General features: G+C 51.1%; 1 protein-coding gene across 3 annotated transcripts in view; it reads right to left on the bottom strand.

Annotated features, from left to right (window-relative positions):
• Positions 1-397: 397 nt before the first annotated feature.
• Positions 398-19,700, bottom strand: part of Phf19 (PHD finger protein 19) — a 32,185-nt gene continuing 12,882 nt past the window's right edge. The window contains exons 2-15 of one of the 3 annotated variants that reach the window (NM_001106570.1): positions 19,052-19,237; positions 18,554-18,635; positions 13,849-13,944; positions 13,297-13,397; positions 12,565-12,713; positions 10,844-10,939; positions 10,150-10,218; positions 9,898-10,018; positions 7,925-7,992; positions 6,268-6,429; positions 5,663-5,750; positions 4,832-4,917; positions 3,879-3,974; positions 398-2,741 (exon numbers count right to left, since the gene is read on the bottom strand). In NM_001106570.1, the coding sequence (NP_001100040.1) occupies positions 2,399-2,741; positions 3,879-3,974; positions 4,832-4,917; positions 5,663-5,750; positions 6,268-6,429; positions 7,925-7,992; positions 9,898-10,018; positions 10,150-10,218; positions 10,844-10,939; positions 12,565-12,713; positions 13,297-13,397; positions 13,849-13,944; positions 18,554-18,635; positions 19,052-19,231 (1,737 nt within the window). In that variant the 5' untranslated portion in view covers positions 19,232-19,237 and the 3' untranslated portion in view covers positions 398-2,398. Of the gene's footprint in view, positions 2,742-3,875; positions 3,975-4,831; positions 4,918-5,662; positions 5,751-6,267; positions 6,430-7,924; positions 7,993-9,897; positions 10,019-10,149; positions 10,219-10,843; positions 10,940-12,564; positions 12,714-13,296; positions 13,398-13,848; positions 13,945-18,553; positions 18,636-19,051; positions 19,241-19,700 lie in introns of those variants that run through there. The other 2 variants (XM_006233971.4, XM_063283522.1) reach the window with 2 other exon arrangements.

The raw sequence follows: 19,700 nt of genomic DNA on the forward strand, positions 1-19,700 counted from the left end.
TACGGTTAACCCCAGGTATGGTTCTCTATTATTAGTATCAATAAAAAGGCATAAGGTGCCTCTTTAGTCAACAATCTTCAGGTAAATATAATAATGAGGAAAGGAATGTGGAGAGCAAAGTATCTTAAGGCTAACATGATATGGAGGCTTCCTGAGAATTCTAATTAATTCCTAGATCCTAAGGGTGAATGTTTGCTGTTACTCTACAGCGGAGAGAGAGTGTGTCCCACGTTCCCTAGGGGCAATATGGGACACTGCTGAGAGAACATGGGTGCAGAGGACAAGGGTGGGGGTGGGGTGGGGAGGTTGCATGACCAGAGGGGCTGGCCTCACCATCCTCTGCCTAAACTCCAGGAAGTCAAGAGAAGAACCCAAAGACGACTCTGAGGACACGCTTATGTTGTAAACCAGACACGTCAATTATAACTTTAATATAACAAATACTATTAAAAGCAGCAATTTAAAACCAGAATCTCTTCAAAGGTGCACAGGGTCGTACCATCGGTTGGCAGTAATGCAGCTATTGTCATGTAGGGGTGAAATGCTGCCTTGAGGAGTCCAGGACCTGGTCAGGCCTTGTGCTAGCTTCCCCAGCGGGATGAGCACCCCACCTGCCTTCCTGCTCCTCAGGCCTAGAGCTTCTGGGGCACAGCAGGGGAGGAGGGACAGATGTACAAACAGCCATCCTAAACTCTCTGGCTTCCCCAGTAGCCTGGAAAACACATGTTGGAGGTTGCCGTGCTCACAGAAGCCAACAGGAAGCCACAAACTTGACCCCAGTTCCCACATGCCTGCTGGCCTGGGAGTTGGCTTTACAACTCTCCTTCCACCGGGACCCACTTGGGGACCTCAGTGGCAGCAGCTGTGGGACTGAGAACTGGTCTCAGTGTCCATCTGCTGAGCCCTGCCTGAGCCAAGACGGGGAAGCAGATGGACGTGGGTAGCTGTGTCTAGTGAGAGGTGAGGTTCCTTTGCAAGGCACTATGGTTGCTGAGGTGTATGGCAGGGACCGTCTAGCCTACCTCAGGGACTCCCCCTCCTCCTTAATGCTCACAGGTGGATGTGGAGGGGTCAGACCCACTCATGGGGAAATCAGCACTTCTGATATAGTCTGATGTCGCCATGCGATGGTCCATTTCCCCACTCCCAGCCAGAAGCCACAGCAGCAGTCAGGGAAGCTGGTCCCAGTCTGGTGCCCCTGCCTCCCACCCCAAAGGCACTTCTTTCTAATTGTCCAACCGAGCGAGTCAGTTTCTGTTTCTGCAGGCAAAAATAAGGACTCCCTGCCTACCTCCTAGTTTTGGTTTCCCTCCGGACACGGCTGAGTTTGTCCATTCTAAGAATTCTATTTTACCATCGATGACAAAGACTTCCTTTCTGAAGGGAACCAATGATTCAGACCCTTGGGAACTGCCCTCTCTCCCCGCCCCCGGCTGCCCCATCCCCAAAGTGATTGTCAGCTTCTGGGCAAGGCAGGAGCTATGCAGGAGAGGGGTGTCTTGGGGTGTCTTTTGTGCTTCTCTGTGGGGCCAAGGCTGGTTCACAGGCCAGAGGAGGCCGGAGCTTGGTTTTCACATTTAACTGCAGCATTTATCCCTGGAAGAGGCCAAGGACAGGGCCAGGGCACCCTGGTGGGGATGTGTGGTGGTGTTTGTCTGTATACACAGTGTTTGGGATGGGTCCTCCCCATCGTTTCCTCCCAGATCTGCGCGTTCAAGAACACGTCTATGTAGCAAGGCCAGGCTCTAGTCTGCGGCAACAGTGAAGAGCTGTTGCTGGGGACAGGCAAACTTCTGGGAGCCTTGGCCTTGACTCCCTTAGTCCCCCTTCCCAGCCTCAATAAAAGACCCTGATTCTCGTCCCTTCAGTAGAGACCCAGGCCATCACTTCCCAGGCTCTGGGTCGCAGGCATCCTGAACTTTCTCAGGCATCCCCTACTCTCCTGGGTGAGGGGTACTGGTGAGAAAGTGGAAGACCCACAGGGTTCCCTTTCCTCACTGTGGTCCCAGTGAGGGACAGATGAGCATATGTGCATGGAAGATGTGTGTCCGCATGAAACACCCAAGCAGGGGAGAGGTCAGAAGATGGAGAACTGGGGACAACGAAAATCAGTTTCAGGCCTCAGATCAGGGGTCACAGCCAGGGTACCATCGGAGGAACCAATGGAAAGTTTGAGGGTATGGAGTGTGATATAGACGAGAGAGAGCCAGCAGGGCCTCAGAGACTCGGGCAACTGGTACAGCAGCACACAGACCTTGGCCTGGCAGACAGCAGGCAGGGGCTGCGGCCAGGATGTCCTGCTTCCCTCCACCACCGTAAGCCTGGAGAAAACAGGGACCCAGGGGCTTCTTCTGCCCCTCCTTTGGTTTGCAGCCTCTGGGCAGCCTCTGAGGGATAATCAGTAAGGGGTAGTGCCCTCCCATTCCAACAGGTACTGAACCTTGCCTTCTGGAGTGACCCTCCGAGCCAACACCTGATACTTTTCCCCGCAGGCCAACCGCCCAGCTGCACCGAAGTAGTTGGTGATAGAGGACTTGAGATGGGACAGGGAGGAGTCATCTCCACTGATGCTTTCGAACGTGTGGCTGTCGATGCCTTCATCCTGCTGCTCAGGGCCCGGAGCTCCCTCTGCACTGCTGTCTGAGGCGCATCTCCCATCCGGCTCGGCTGCCCGATGCTTTGCCCGCAGGGGCCTGTACGCTTTGGCCGCCAGCTTCCTCTTACGGCTGCCTACTGTCCATCTGCATCGAGAGGGGGAAGAGGGAAACGATGGGGGATGAGTTGAAGCAATCATAAGATTCCTCAGTCTGAGAGGCTCTTAGGTATAAGGGACTAGGCCGGACCCTGGGCATGGATGGAACTTCAGAGAGGTCCTGTAACCGGGAAACTGAGGCTCCAGAGGAGACATCAGCTGGGGAGTACAAAGGCCAGGATTCCAACCTAAGTATGTTCGATTTGGAAGTGTATGTTGTTTGTATCTAGAAGGGTGGGTTGTTGTCATGGGTGCGTCTGAAGTCCCACAGTGCAGAGGTCTTGCCTGGGCTTTTTAGTCCTCTGTATGAACTGGGTGAGCTACACAGAGGCAGGGACTGAAGGGCCTTGTACCACATAGGCAGAGGTGTCAGCAAAACAGACAAACTGCCTGTTAACAGATGCTGAGGTCTGGAGGCGTATCGAGAACCCAAGGGAGCAGGAAGACGGTAAGTGTAGCTCAGTGATAGAGCACTTGTCTAGTAAGCACGGAGCCCTGGCTTTGATCCCTTAGAACCCATATTACAGCTACAGAGGCAACATCAGAGAAGGACCCAAGTCAGAGATGTACGCCAAGTAGAGGATTTCTATCCATATAGATTTGTCTACTCCCACGAAGTCTCCATAGGCTCGGGAATACGAATGCAGAGGGGGCTGTGCCCGGCAGTAAACCAGGCTGTACTCTCAGCCACACCTCACAGCCTGCCATCTTACTCTGCTTAAAAGGAGCGAATTTTCCTCTTAAAGATCCTAGGATCCAAAAATCAGACAGCTAGGAACGAGAACAGGAGGAGCCCTGTGGTCCGAGCCACAGGTGACGAACAGCTACGACACACAGATGCCAAGAAGCTCAGAGTGTAATGGCTTCTCTAATCAAAAGGTCCCAGAATTGGGTCACTCGATGAGAGGGATCACATAACGGTTGCAGGCAAAGAATCTCACAAACAGAAGGGCTCATAGCAACTTTGGCTCCACCCTGGTGCTTTGGAACAGAGGGGTCCAGAGCGGACTCAGTCACAGAAGACCAGGAAGTGAAGGTTAAGTCTCCACCCAGCAGTAGGGAATGGCCAGGCTGGGGACCTCAGTCCCTCACAGAGAGCTCCTGCACACACCCTCGGGAAGCTCACCTGGAGTCCTGGGAGAGGCTGGTGGACGCAGAGCCTGAGGTGCTAGCAGCATCGGTAGAATCCACGTCTGAGAAGAAGGTCTGGCCTGAGCTGCCACTGAGAGGGGGGAAGAGAAGCCTGTTATTGGCCTGGCCCAGCACTATGGAGCCTCTCCACCTTCAGTGTCTCTGACAGGCCAGCCCATCTCCTCACTGCCAAGATTTCCACCCTGCATCCGTCTGTCTTGTTTTCTACCATGTAGTCTTCAAAGCTGAGAGTCAAGAAAACTGTCCCAGACCACTCTCCTGTGGCCATGGGCATGCCGGTTGGTGACACGGTCCATGAGCCAATGGGCAGTTGTACAAAATTCCACGGACTCAAAGCGGGGGAAACGGGGCGGTTGGGCGATTAAGGAAGTCAGCTAATGCTGCAGGGTTAGAACTGGCGAGCATGGCCTAGAGCTCCCATCTGACTCTAAATCCCTCCCCTTCCTGATCCGGGACCAAAACAGAGTTGTCTTCGAGAGTCGAATGATAAAAGATGACATTCTTGCCCCTCAAATACCCAAATGTGACGATTTCATATTCATATGAGCAGATACAGCAGTTTTCCAACACAGCTGGGAGGATCCACGAGGGCTTCCCGGAGCAATATTCTGAGTTTTTGGCTCGGGGAGGGCAGGGCACAGGGTGGTTCAGGAAGAGGGCTTAGTATAAACACAGAACAGGATGGCCATAGCCCTTCCGGTCTTAGATGTGAGGCAGGGGAGTGGCAGGTCTGCAGGCAAGTCAGCCCAGACCACTGCTTTTGTGGGGCAGAGGGTGTTATGCCACAAGCTGTAGTGAATAAAATTCTCAGGCAGCCCTGTGCATATAGAACCTTTCAGCTGAAGTTTCAGAAGGTCCATGAGGGGCGTGTCCTTCATGCTGGGGAGTAGAGCCCCTCCTTACTGTCAGTTCTGGAATAGCAGGTACCTTTTTAAACTCTGAATTTCATCCAGTGTAAAGTCGAATATGCTGGCCAGGTGGTGGTCCGTGCTCCAGGCTGAGGTGAAGTCACTCTGTGGACACAACAGAGACAGGGTCAGTCAACAGACGGACCAACAGACCTACCTCTCCCCAAGCAGCCTTTCTCCCATCTGAGGGGTGTATGGGCGCCTGCTGTTCAGCCAGGGCCATGAGGGCTTAGGGAAATCCTGCCACTTCCTCTGGACTCTGAACTGTGGACAGAGAGCTAAGTCACCATGGTGTCTAGTCCTGACTTCTTCTCCAAGCCGCCTGATTTCTCGTTTGCCTCTCTGGGTCTTAGCTGCCTCCATTTGCAAAATGGGAATGACTGAGAGCCTGCTTTACTGGGGGCCACAGGAAGAAGCTAGGACTCCATTGTGGCTGTGAAAGTGCGGAGTGCAGAGGCACCGTTAACACTACCATCCACAAGGAGGCTCTCAGTAAGGATAATCGAAGAAGGAAAATATGTTCTGAGACCTGGTTCTAGGCTGGGCTCAGTCAATGCCTTCAACATCCCATCTAGAAAGCGCTGCCCCCACACCCTAGCCCCGTTTGGCCCAGACTGGAACTGGGATATTATCTAACCCTGCCCTAACCCATGTTCTCAGGAGAACTTGTGGGTGATGAGACCCCAATAGCAGTCTTAGGGTGCCTGACAATCCTTGTTTTTCTGTAATTGGCAGTGGGATATTGGGGCACCCCTTTGGGTCGGGGCCAGTGCGTTATTTTCTGCATAGGGCCCCTAACATGTGCGGCCCTTGCATGTGAAACTGGAGAATAAGAAAACCAGGAACTAACACTGGGAATAGCATCTTCCAGCAAAAACTTTGATCTTTTTCTTCTATAAACTCGCCTTTTCTGCTGCTGGGATTCCTGAGGCAACAAACTGTGGAGACAGAAAAGGGAGAGGGCGGCCTGTCAGAGCCCCAGTCAGAGCTGAGGGCAGCGGCAGTATGGGATCAGGAGGGTTTGGGCAGGGTAGAGTGAGCCTGGGAGGAGGCCATCCTCCGGGAGCAGTGAATGTGGAGGGGCTTTAGAGAGTAGAAAAATGAGAGGTGCCTCCTTGCCCCAGTGCCCCTAGAGACGAGGCTCGCCCAGCCCTTGACACTTCCCTCATGCTCTGCTGCTGCCGCTGCCCAGTCCTAGTGCAGCAGGGCTGGGTCCCAGCATCAGTCTTCCTGGAGCTAGGAAGTGAGGGGCCTGTGGTGAGAGGGACCCCAGAGCTTCTCACTAGCACTCCCAGAGTGCCTATAGCTGGACCCTGCTGGGTCTAGGACTCCGGGTTTACAGGGATGCTGCCACACTGCCTGAGCCCACCACATAGCTTCTACCATCTGCGGGAGGTGGGAGCTTAGGCAGAGAACCCAAGCTCGCTGCAGCCACTGTCCCCCACCAGCACTGACCCAGGCTTGCTCTTTCCTCTCTTACGAAGCAGCTCAAAGGTCCCTTTGTCACTTGGCATCTGTGCCCTGTCCGGAAGCAGTTTTCCTGGAGGGGCGGGCGGGACACGGACGCGCAGTCGGAAGATGCATTTCTTCTTCTTAATCTCCTTGCCACACAGGAACCTGGGGTGACAGGAGAGAGGCTTGGGCTGTCAGCTGATCCTCCAGAGAGTGAAGCAGATTGCCACCAAGGCCGGGGGCCTCCCTGCCCTGAGAATGAATCCACAGTCTCCAGTTGGAGAATGTGACCAAGCACCTCCCTGTCCTTGCCTGCTGAACGTATTCTATCCTTGCTCTTCCTTGAGGCTTCTTAGCCTTGGCCAGCTGCAAGGCCACCAGGTACAGCATAGGACAGAACTCTCAGGACCCAGGTACTGGTGCCAGTTCTTCATGTTCTTTGGCCAGGAAGCACCTCCGGGCACATCTCCTATTTCAACACTGGCTGAATGAGGCCCTGGGGCTGTGGAGGGTGTTCAAGCCTTGGCCTGTTCTCAGGAAACTGAGCACTGGGAGGTCACAGGATCTCAAGCTCAAGGGGAGGTCTTGCTGCACCTCAAACCACAGGAAGGTATAAGCATGTTATCCTACAAGAGGCTTCAGGCAAGCTTCCACAGAAGCAGGGGCTGTATCTCATAGCTGAGAATCTCTCCATAGCGCAGAATCTACCTAGACTGGTCTGTTACAGAGCCTGTAACTAGACTTGCTGCCAAAAACTGAATGGAGGTGGGGAAAACAAGAGGCCGAGGGAAGGACAGTGCTCAGTACATGGGATGTGGTGGTGCATACTTGTTAACTCAGCATGGAAGAGGCTGAGGCAGGGGAATCAACAGTTTGAACCTGGGCCAGAGTGAAACCCTATCTCAAAAACCAACCACCCAGCCAGCCAACCAGCCAACCAGCCAACCAACCAGCCAGTCAGCCAGCCAACCAGCCCACCAGCCCACCAGCCCACCAGCCAACCAACCAACCAGCCAACCAGCCAACCAGCCAACCAGCCAACCAGCCAACCAGCCAACTAACCAACCAGCCAACCAGCCAACTAACCAACTAACCAACCAGCCAACCAGCCAACTAACCAACCAGCCAACCAGCCAACCAGCCAACCAGCCAACCAGTCAACCAACCAACCAGCCCACCAGCCAACCAGCCAACCAGCCCACCAGCCAACCAGCCAACCAACAAATGAATAGGAAGCCAAGGGCTGAGCTTGGCTGGCTGACACCCAGAATCTATAACAGTGTAAAATGAAGACAAGGAGGGTTGTGTCATAAAAGGTCTTGAACATGGCTGAGGGACAAGTGTGTGCTAAAACATGGGATGGGAAGGCACAGGCTAGGGAAGTAGCCCAGAGGTGGAAGCCCTGACTGATGGTTTTCCAGGTTCTCTATCTGGCTGGGCCATAGAATGGATGCTAACATACAACTGAGTCAAGGCCCTGGGTGCTTGGGAAGGCTCTGCAAAGGAAGGCCTCTAGATGTCTTTACTCCCTGGATGGTGGACAAGAAGGAAGGAAAGCCAGGCAGGGAGCACAACTTAAACACAGGACTTATGGTAGGAAGAGCCTTTAGATTGAAATCCCAGCAAGGACTCACAGCTCTTCCTCTTTTCTTGCACTCACCGGCTTTTGTAACTGTTGAGAGCGTTGAGGAGATGCGGCCCTCGCTCTGTCACAGGGGTGCTCGTGAGCTGCGGGGAGCAGGTGAGCAGGAGTTAGCTGTACAGGAGTATCTAAGACACTCCTGGCCTGATCCCGCCACCCCATCTCATGCTCCAGTGGCCTCCAGGGGAGAACCATTGACTTGCAACCTTTCACCTCTCTGAGATCAGTTTCCCCATCTGTGATCAAGAGGAATCTCCTGGTCTCAATGTTTCAGGAGCTTTACGGGACCAGGCTGTGGCCTAGTGGGAGACTGCTTGCCTATCATGCACAAGGCCCTGGGTTCATTCCTCAGGGCTGCTTTTAAAACATCCACACTCCTGTCCAGTGATGCCACCTTATGAGGTCTATGATGCAGATCAAGTATGAAACATGAATGAAGTTTCACGTACCCAAATGTGCCCAATGACACTGTTTCTGATGGTGGACAGAAAGAAACTATGCACCCGACTGGCAAACTAAGGAGGACATCAGTTCAGCCATTTAAAAGGTTATGAGAACACTAATAGCCCGAAACAGCATAACACTGAGAAGAGATGATCTAAAACAGAATGTAAATTCTTGTAAACCATAAAAAAGAGTAGGAATGGGATAGACCCAGACTTTATTTCTAGTTATTTCTGAGTAGTGGAAATATGAATCTTTTAAAAAGCATACTTCTGTTTTGATCATTTAATTTTTTCCATTAGAAACATGTTTTTTTAATATTTATTTTTATGAGTGTTTACCTGCAAGTGTGTATCATGTGTGTGCAGTGCCCACTGGTGGTCTGAAGAGGGTGCTGGATCCCTGGAACTGGCCTTGTAGATGGTACTGGTAAGCTGCAGTGCATGTGGGAATGGGGCTTGGGTTCTTGCCAGGGCAGCATGAGTGCTCTTACCTGCTGAGCATCTCTCCAGCGCCTACGCATGATTTCGTTTACACCAGAAAAAGTGACTTAAAAATACCAACTCTAGGGGCTGGCGAGGTAGCTCTGCGGCTAAGAGCAATTGTTCCAGCAGAGGACCTTGGCTTGATTTCAGCCCCAACACAGAAGCTAACAATCATCCACAACTCCAATGTTAGGGGGTCCAACACCTTCTTATGGCATCTGTGGTCACCGGACACACACATACGTGGTTGTAGACATACACGTGAACAAAACATTCACATGCATTAAGTAAATCTAAAAACAGTACTGACTCTTCTTCATGAGTTTCTGTGTGTCTTATAATTTACCAAACACCACTATAAATGGAGACATATATACAACTGCTTGCAAAATGTAAGAATTGCCTATTTGTTTTTTTTAATTATACACCTATACATGCGTGTGTGCATGTGTGTGTGCGTGTGTGTGTGTGTGTGTGTGTGTGTGTGTGTGTGTGGGCGTGTGCATGCTACAGCACACGTTTGGTGGGCAGAGGACAACCTCCCTCATCTCCTGAGCCATCTCGATGGCCCTTGTTTGTCTTTTACAACCCTGTCTCATCAAAGAAGGATTGGGTAGTCAGTGGGAGACAGTTCATTCTGCAGTAGTAAAGAGGACTCTGAGGGAATGGGTAGGGCAGAGGGCTACGTAGCCCCGTGGGAGTGTCAGTTCGCTCTCCAGCTCTGACAATTTCAAAGTCTGTAGCTACAGGGCACTGAGGCCCCTGGGAACACAGCACAGAGCAAGGTCAGCAGGAGACAAACCCACTGCAATTCCTAACCAAGACAGGAGATCTGCCCAATGCTTGGCTGCACTCGGCCTCGATGCCTTGGCTCCCTGCAGCTTAGTGAGGTCCCGGCTGACCACTGCCCGAAACGGAGGCTAGAGTGCCCCTCCCTGGCACAGGCTTGGAGGCACTGACTCAAGGAACTGCAGCACAAGGGTGGGAACTCGGATATCTATACCCTCGCCCTGCACTGAGTGATCCTGTGCGGGCACCTCCGGCGCCTGGGACCTTACGTACCTTGCCAAGCTGCAGGAGCTCCCAGTGGTGGTTGACAAAGGCCAGGATCTCCTCAAAGTCGAAGTACCTCTTCTTGCTCTGTACTCCCAGGTTATAGAGGGCCAGGTGAACTATGTCTACCCTGGGTAAGAAAGCAAGGGCCAAGTGAGGGTCAGGGCAGAGGGCAGAGGGCAGAAGGCAGAGGGCAGGGGGCAGGGGGCAGAGGGCAGAGGGGACAGGAAGAGCTGGTAGGGACAGGTTCCATCTTCTCACCATCTCAGGGGCAACCTCTCGATATACTCTGGGCCTTGGTTACACACGGAGCAGAAGAACAGGTAGAACCTGTGTGTAGAGGAGAGGGACTGTGATGGGAAGACCTCTGACCCTCAGTCCGGGCCATCTGTCCCCCTCCCACCTGCTTCCCATAGCATTCACTTCTGGGCTGCCAGCCTCTGAGCAGTGAAGGCGACAGGGACCAAGGAATATGTCTCCACCCTACTCCAAAGGTCACTGCCCTAGAATTCAGCTCAGTTTCTAGGTTGGGCAATAGTGGTTACCACTGTCCCTTCTGAGACCTCTCCCATCCACTTACACACTTACTTGCCAGCCACCAGCCAAAGAAGAATAATATTTGATTTAGCAGATATAATATCTCCCATTAGCTTAGCCCTACTAACTAGAGGCCATCCATTTCCCTAGTGGTGCTTACAGTAACTCTTGGTAAGGCTAAGGCAGAGACTGTTATCTCTCCTTCCTGAGATATTTGTAGAATCTGAATCTTGTGAAGGCAAGAATGTCCTCAAGATTTCCCACAAGTCAGCAGCAAGTAGGCATGTAGCCTAGCACATCCCTTCATTGTCTCCTGGCCCGGCATAGCCAGGGTCCCCTTTATCTTGAGCTGTCTCCTGCTGACAAGCTAGGCTACCACAGACCTCCTTTGTGTGATATCTAGTAGATCATCACTTACCGGTCTCCAAACACCATAGGCTCACTTAGGCACTGTGTACAGGCTTCATGGAACCACTGCCTACACCGGTAGCACTGTAGCATCCGTAAGTACCACCTGGAGGCACAGAAGAGCTAGGTCAGCCACATCACAGTCAGGCTCAGCAACGTACTCACCAGCCTCTACAGGTGAGGGAAGAGGACTGTGGGCCACAGCTAGAAAAGCACACCAGTGGCCCCAGCCTCAAAGTACAGGTTTAATAGGCAGTTTCTCTGGTTGGCTTCAGATCTGGCTTGGTTATTCAGAGGAGCCTTTTGGAGGCGCACGCGTGCACATGCGTGCATGCGTGTGCATGTGTGTGTTCTAACAACTGCTCACTAAACACTGAGAAGCACCGACTTACTAATGTCATATAGGTTTCTGTATACTGTTTTACATTATCATTCAAAATGCCTCCTAGCACACCAGGGTGCTCATGGGTAATTGAGGTAACAGCTCATTTTAGAGATGAAGTAGTTCAAATGGCATAGTCAGAGGCTAGCTGGATCACAAGCATCACCTCCAGATACTCTAAAACCCAGGACGGGAAGGATCAGTCTGCTATCTACTGAGGATAGAGATCCTGCCTCTATGCAGACAGCCCAAAGGAGCAGGTTTAATTGGCCTCGGAGGCCCAGGTTGGCAAGCTAGAGCAGATTCTGGCCCCACAGCAAGACAAGAATCTCTTCTACCACCACCAGCTGATTACCAATTCCCAGCCCATGTGAGCTTTTATATAGTTACTGATGCTCACAGCCACACAAAGGAAAAACTAGTAAGTGAACTGTGAACCAGGGGAGGCAGAGCTGGCAAAGTGCTGTGCCAGGTTATGGTCATCTGTCAGGCCTAGGCTTTTTAGCTGTTTCATTACTTCCTCCTTTCTCACGTGACTCCAAGAAAAGCACTCTGCCTTCTACTCTCCATTGCACCTGCACAGGTTCTCACTCTGAGCTTACTTTCAGCACCCTTCCTTTAAGATCCCTAGGTAACTCTCCTGGCTCCCATTGGTCCAGACCTGCCTTATGACAGCCATCCTACCCCCTGGGCCCGCCCCTCAAAGCTTGGTTTCCCCAAAGACTACTCTGGGTTTCCCTCCTGCAAAGCGACATTAAAATTAAACATTAAACAATCTGCCCTCCCTAAAATGACATCGAGGATCCGCCCCTCCAGATCCCGCTTCCGTGGCCTGACACCTAGGCCCCGCCCTCGCGACTGTCACTTTAGGCCCGTCTACCCTAGACCTAGCCCCCAGTGAGCACTCTGGATTTGCCCATCCAAGACACGCCTCCAAGGCCTGACACTGAGGCCCCGCCCCGCTGCTGTCACTCTGGGTCCGCCCCTCTAGATCCCGCCTTCATAACCTAACAGACCCCGCCCCCTGTCAAGTCTCTCTTGGTCCACCTCTACAGCGTGACACGAAGGCCCCGCCCCATGGTTCCAGGTTCGCCCCTCCAGGTCCCGCCGCCAGACACTCATATCCCTCAGCCCAGCTGTCACTCTGGGTCAGCCCCTCCAGAGTCTGATGCTCAGGCCCCGCCCCCAAGCTGTCACTCGGAGGGCGCAGGTCCCGCCTCCAGAGCCTGCCAGTCAAGCCTCACCCCGCCCTTCAGGCTGTCACTCAGGCCCCGCCCCCGAGATGGGGTTCCCTGGGAGCCTGTCAGTCCCGCCCAGCAGTCAACACGTGTCCCGCTCTGGTGCCTTACTCTCCAGGCCCGCCGCAGTAGCAGTAGCATTGCTGCTGGTTGGTGCGATGGGGCGAATCCCAATCGAGCTCCTCAGGCTGGTAGGACAGCACCATTTTCACTGCCTGCAGCGTCTTGGCGATGGCGCCTTTCTTCAGCGCACCGCCTTTCTAGGGGGAGATAGGACCCAGGTCAACAACTACACCTGTCAGCACACAGCTATCAGGAGAAATGCTGCCAGGGTTCGGGGAGACCCAGACATTTTATGAACATCAGAAAAACGAGCTTTTTCTCACCAATCCTAAACCCATCCTGTTTCCTTTAGTGATATTCATTGATAGCATTAGTTGTAAAAAGGACAACACACACACACACACACATACACACACACAATCTGTGAAAGAATATATATTTATCTTAAGAGCTTTTTAAAAAAAGAAGTAAAAAAAAATACCACGTGTAAGGGGGAGGTACATAATAACGTTGTCTTTTAATAGCAAACGGCCCTTTGTTAGGGGCCTCCTACTGACACAAAACTGGGTCCATTTTATGGTTGGGAACACTTGAGGTTTAGAGAGGTTCTGAGATCTAGCCTAAGACAGCACCCTGTGTCTCCAAAGTCCAAGTGGAGCCCTTCTGCCTAGAGAACAGCATCAGCGATGTCGTCTCAGGCCTGAGTCTCGTGGGGCTCTGGTCTGCCCAGTTGGAAGACAGGAGGGCAAGGGCTGGGGAAAGGGGTTGGGAGATGCTCACCCTCACAGCCAGTGCGAAAATGCAGCGTCGGCAGAACCAGTGAGTGAGGAGGGGCCAGTTGGCATCGACTGCTATGGGGATGTGGCACTGTTGGTGGTAACCTGGGGCAAAGGAGGGGATGGTGAATCAGTCACAAGGGAGCAGTGGCCCAAGGCCAGTTGGCCAAAGGCAGCGAGGCTAGTCGAGCTATGGCAAGCCCTAGGGAACTCTGCCTGCCAGCTTTCAGGGTACTGGCTGGTGGTACCCAGCCAGCGAGGCACAAAAAGAAGGTACTGGCCACTGTAAGAGGCACCAAGAATGAGCTTCAGCACCTGTCTCTCTGCCTAGGAGGGTCACAAACTACATTTCCCATTGCTTTTGGTCACCTTTCCCCAAAGCAGGAGGAGACATGTCAGGGATAGAAGGAATAGGATAGATAGGAAGCTAGCTGGGACCTCAGCAAGTGCGGTGAGGGCCCACAAAATGGGAGGGGCCCACCGAGTGGGAGGGGCCCGCCGAGTGGGAGGGGCCCACAAGGCAGGGCCTTTCACAGTGTGCTATTCACCCACTCACCCAGGCCACACTTCCCACAGATGAGGATCTCGTTCATCGGTCCTGAAGTCTTCCCCATGCAGACATCACACTTGGGCTCCTCTCCTGGAACACCAGCTGAAAAAGAAGTCCCCTCAACTCAGGTCCAGCTCACACCACCAAGAAATCGTCAAAATCATCTGCCGAGAAGGAATCCGTACTTGGATCCGGTGAGGAGCTCATAGGGCCCCTACTGGGAAACTTAGTTCTGCGGCTCAGCTACATTGACACAGAGTCTAAATATATGTTATACCCATTCAGCCTTAACCGGAGATGCGTCTGTCTCCTGTGAACTGCGGAGTGCAGAAGCAGCTGTATAAAATGCTGAGAATGAGGGACGGTTGAAGCTCAGCTCTAAACAAGACATCCACAACGTACCCTCATGGGACATTGTTGAAGAGGGGCCAGAAAGAACGGAAGAGCTGAAAGGCAGAAAAAAGGGCTTGGCATGCCATCTGTTGAGTGTGGCCCCTGTAATGAACTCTTAACAACTGTAGATGACACAGGGTCTGCACAAGGATGGACCCATCCATACCAGACATCGACAGCAGGGACACAGGGGGCCTGTCCCTCACTGCTGAACAATTATTTTGATACATTCTGGGGGGGGGGGATGGAGAGTTCCTTCCTTCAGCTGTATACCCACTGATGATTCTGCTGGACTTCAGTAAGTCGTCCCAACCCAACGGCCACACAGATGTCCCCGATTGTGCGATCACTTTGGGTCACACAACAAAACCAAAAATCGAGCACCTGGGAAAGGGGCAGGTAGGGAGGAGGGAAGAGGAGGGTGGGAAGGGAGGATCGGGGAGGGTTGAGGAGTGTGTAGCCAGAATGGAGATCTATAAAACTGTCAGGGACTTTCGTTGTTAAAGCCATCATAATAAAAACCACAGAGCAGGAACTGAACTGCTGTGCTTTGAGCTTCACTATCCATCCCACGAGCTGCCTCGCCGAATCTTCCCAGGCTTCCGGAGATGTCTGCTAACACCTGCTCCAAAGACGGGGAAACTGAGGCTCGGGAAGCTAAGGCCCTTGCTTAGCTGATAAGTATGAGAGTGGGATTCAAACACACAGCCATTGCTCCGATAAGTCTTAGCTCTTCTGCCACATCCGGTTCCTTCTTCTACCTATTCCAACTTGTCGGATGTTTAAACATTTTCAGTGTCAAGTGACGCTGAAAATGCTTACTAAGCATTGTGATTTAAGTGTAGGTTTATAATGAGATTCCATGTTCCCATCAATTGTGAACTCACAGAAAGTCCTATTTACACAACAGCCTCACCCACATCTCCTCCCTGCTATTTAGATTCAAGACCCAGACATCCATCCACTTCTCAGTAACCACTGCATTTCTTATATATTTGGTTGTGAGCCTAGCCTTTCACGGCTGAGCCATCTCTCCAGCCCAACCACTGCATTTCTAACCAGACCTCTCTTAAAGCACACTGAGCCACCTGTATTGTCTCTAAAGTTATTTTTATTTCCAAATGTGTAGCAAATTAAAATGTCACTACAAATTTGTGTTTTGAATCAAGATCCAAGGTCCAGATTTAGCGACCACTTAATTTGTTTATCTTGGTCTATTTTAAAGCTGGGGTTCAAACCCAGGCCCAGTGCTTGCTGGGTACTCTCTCTCCCACTGAAGTAAACCCCATCCCCTAAATACAGTTACAGAATAGCTTTCCATTTACTGCTCTCTCCTCAATTTTTTTTCTTTTTTGTCTTCTTCTGTTAACTACATTTTTATATCTGAAGTATTTGTATGGCTATGTTAAATATATTTTTCCTTTGGGGGGTACAGAGGGGTGCTAGGCATCAAACCAAAGCCAGCACATTCTAGGTAAAGCACATCCCCCACCCACAAATACAACTTTTCGCTGTATATACATTCATGCAGGTTAACGTATGCGCATGTATGGAGGTCACTTGATAGGGAGCAGCCATCTTTCTTTCTGAGATGGAGCCTCTCACTACGATCTAGGGTTCACTAGGCTGATTGGCTAGTAAGTTCCAGGTATCTGCCAGCTTTTTACCTCTCCAGAGCTGGGATGACAGGTGTGCCAGCTTCTTTGAAAGATACATTGTTTTTTTTATGAGTATGGGTTTTGTCTGCATGGATGTGTGTACCAATGGTGGGCCTGTGCCTGTGGAGGTCAGAAGAGGGTGCTGGATGACCCAGGACTGCATTTACAGATGGTTGTGAGCCACCATGTGGGTTCTGGGGCATCACATCCAGGTGCTTGTGCTAGCAAGATACGCATCTTATTGACTGAGCCACCTTCCCACACTCTCCTTAAATGCATTTGAAAATGATTTTTAAGCTAATTTTCAGTTATGCATATATGTATGTGTGTGTGTGTGTGTGTGTGTGTGTGTGTGTGTGTGTATGTGTGTATGAGCTAGGGTTACAGGCGGTTGTGAGCCATTAGACGTGGGTTCTGGGAACCAGCCTCAGGTCTTCTGCAGGAGCAGTACATGCTGGTAACTGCTAAGCCATCTCTCCAGCCCCTTAAACACATCTTGATGCATTGCATCTGTTTTCTCACTCCGGAAAGCTGCTAGACATTTTTCTTGTTTTGTTTCTAGAGATTTTGAGTCTTGCTATGTGGCTCAGGCTGTGCTTGAACTGGTGATCCTCCCTCCTCATTCTCCTTAGGATGAAAGTTTTGTAAAGGCAGAAATGATATTTCTGACAGGTAGTAGGTGGTTCAAGATGTATTTGTTCACTAAGTGGCCAGGCAAGGACCCTGCCTTGCTCAACAACCAAGGAAGGTAGTTGGGTCTTAGCTCCCTTCATAAAGTGATACATCTTATCTTTTTTTTTTTTTTTTTTGTTCTTTTTTTCGGAGCTGGGGATCGAACCCAGGGCCTTGCGCTTCCTAGGCAAGCGCTCTACCACTGAGCTAAATCCCCAACCCCGATACATCTTATCTTATAGTAAAGTGATACATCTTATCTTATAGTAAAGTGATACATCTTATCTTATAGTAAAGTGGTATATCTTTTTTTTTTTTTTTTGAGCTGGGGACAGAACCCAGGGCCTTGCGCTTCCTAGGCAAGCACTCTACCACTGAGCTAAATCCCCAACCCCGATACATCTTATCTTATAGTAAAGTGATACATCTTATCTTATAGTAAAGTGATACATCTTATCTTATAGTAAAGTGGTATATCTTTTTTTTTTTTTTTTTTGAGCTGGGGACAGAACCCAGGGCCTTGCGCTTCCTAGGCAAGCACTCTACCACTGAGCTAAATCCCCAACCCCTAAAGTGATACATCTTATCTTATAGTATCTATCTTATGCGTTATGCCCAGCCTTGAGCACTCATCTTAGGGGATGCCAAAAGTCCTCTGCCTGTCAGAAGCAATCAGCTGGACATGGGACAGCCTGTTCCTAGCTACAGACCTGCTTGTGCCCCAACCGGTCCCTGGTACAAACTGGGATGCTTCCTAAACTCTGAGAAGTCGAAAGATCTTTCTTTTGCTGCTGGAGTTTTGTGCTTTTCATAGAAGTGTAACCAGCAGGGGACGAGCATAGATTTTTATCTACAGAAAACAGATTTAGATTGCAAGGGACTAGAGTGGAAAGAAAGAAAAGAAAAACAAACTGTATCCCCTGGCCACAGATTTTTGGAGAAAAAAAATTGTTTGTTTGAAAGACATAAAAACTGACTTCATCCCATGGCCCGTTTGGCTGGCTTCTCGGAATAATCTTTTTCAGTAACAGATTCTTAGAAACTTCCTTCCTACAGTGCAGAAGCACTGGCGTGAGCGTTCTACACGCATGTGTCACCAACCATCAGGCGAAGCCAGGGTTTTTGATGCCTCCTCCTTTCAGCTGACGAAATGGGGCCTCAGAAAAGTGCCATCACTGCTCGAGGCGAGGCTGTGTAGCTTGGCAGTAGATAGATCGGGGACGAGGTCCAGAGTCCATCCGACCCTAGAACCTGCCTCAGTGGGTGACATCTGTTCTGCTAAGGATAAGTGATATTTAATACGTATCTTCTCTCATGCCAACTGTCATAGGTGCTATGCCATCATCATAGTTCCATGATAAAGACACATGGGTATTATGTCTGGTGATCCCCCAAATCTGTCCAATGTAGATTGAATGACTCCAACTGGCTATATCTATAACACGGTGTCAGCTATCTGAAGGCAGGGGTGGTACTCACTCCAACTCCCCTCTCATCCTCACAGATGACCCTGCTCCATCTCAGCTCGGCCACTCTCATGCTTTCTTGACTGCACCTCCCCCACCTCCCCCACAGGTTCTCTTCACATGCAAATAGGGAACACAGTTCAAATCTATAACTGACACCTCCCTCTCCTCTGGCCTCTTCCTCCTCTCTAGCTCTAGGAGACCCAGAGTAGCAGATGCCATTCAGGAAGGACTCAAACTGCAGGCCCGAGACCCAGTCCAAGCACTCTTGGTGCTAATAAATGTCCAAGCTCCTCTTCCCTCTGCCCTGCTTCCCTTTTGAAGTGTGAGCATTCAGAAAGGAGATCCAGGAGTTGACATTTAATTATCACTTCACTTCTAGACGGGCCCAAGATGAGTACTCAAGGCCTAGGGTTCATGGACTAGAACAGATGCCAGGAAAAAAAAGGGGGTGACAGAGAGGGCAAAACTGAAGGCAGAGAAGAGGCATGGGGGAGCGGCAGTGGACACTTGGACACTCACCATGCTGGATGTCCTTCCAAAGGACCCAGTATTTGGAATTGTCTTCGAAAGTCACGAGGCAGCTTTGCTTAGGACTGCTGACCTGAGGCAAAGAGAGAAGAAATGTGGAGGAGCAGCAGGGGGGAGCAGCAGGAGGGAGCAGCAGGGGGGAGCTGGGTCTCAGTCTTCCTCTGTCTCTCTTGGCCTTGTGCTTCAGAAGACAGGCCAGAAGGAGAGCTGTGTTTCCCACCTCAGAGTATGGCCTTTAGGAACAAGGGGACGACTTAATGGGGATGCTTTTAAGGATCGAAGAGCAGGTCAGAGAGTCATCCATGCCCTGCCCAGTCTGGTGCTTGCTTAAGTTCTTTGAAGAACCTGCTGGGCCACATTGTGCCTGAGGACTTGGAGCCTGCAAAGCCAAGCTCTGGTCCCTTCCACTTTCAGCTTTAGGCATGAGGGGTAAAAGGAGATGAGCAGAAAAACACAGGAGCCTGGGCCCAAGGACCAGAGCAGACTTACCCGCTTGATCTTGCCAAGGTAGTATAGCCCGTCAGTCCACCGGCATAGCACAAACTGTCCCTCTGTCACCTTAGACATCAAGTCTTTGAAGTTCTTTTTGGTCTTAGACGGGGCCCCCTTGTTAGGGCTGGTGGCACCAAAGGCTTCCTGAGTCCCTGGTTCCAGAGCTTGCGTCTCCATCAGCTTCTGCTGACACCGGAGGAGAAAGAGCAATATTTATCTTGCTTCCTGCTCCTGAAATCCAGTAAGGCTCTCAAACACGTTTATTGACAGTACAACTCTGGGAGGGAGACATTATTATCTCATTCTACGGATAGGGAAACAGGAGATACAAGAAGAAGTGGCTGGTGACCCAGAGGCGCAGCCATGGCTCACAGGGAGTCAAGGAGGCTCTATACCATACCATGCTGCTAAGAGAGTGTATCTTCCCGCCATACCTGGCGCAAAGGACCCAGGGATCTGAACCCCACCTCATGTCCAGGAGGCTGAAGCTTTGTCCCATATGTGTGCTCAGTTCCAAGGAAGCAAGCACTTAAAATGTTATGTTTCCCCTAAAACATCTTCAGAGAAAAGCCCACCTAGCAATGAAAATTCTTGAGGTGGCATGGGAACCGCATAACATAGCCATGCGCCCCCCCCCCCTTTTGAA

This window comes from Rattus norvegicus, chromosome 3 (genome assembly GCF_036323735.1).
Source record: "Rattus norvegicus strain BN/NHsdMcwi chromosome 3, GRCr8, whole genome shotgun sequence".
NCBI lineage: Eukaryota > Metazoa > Chordata > Mammalia > Rodentia > Muridae > Rattus > Rattus norvegicus.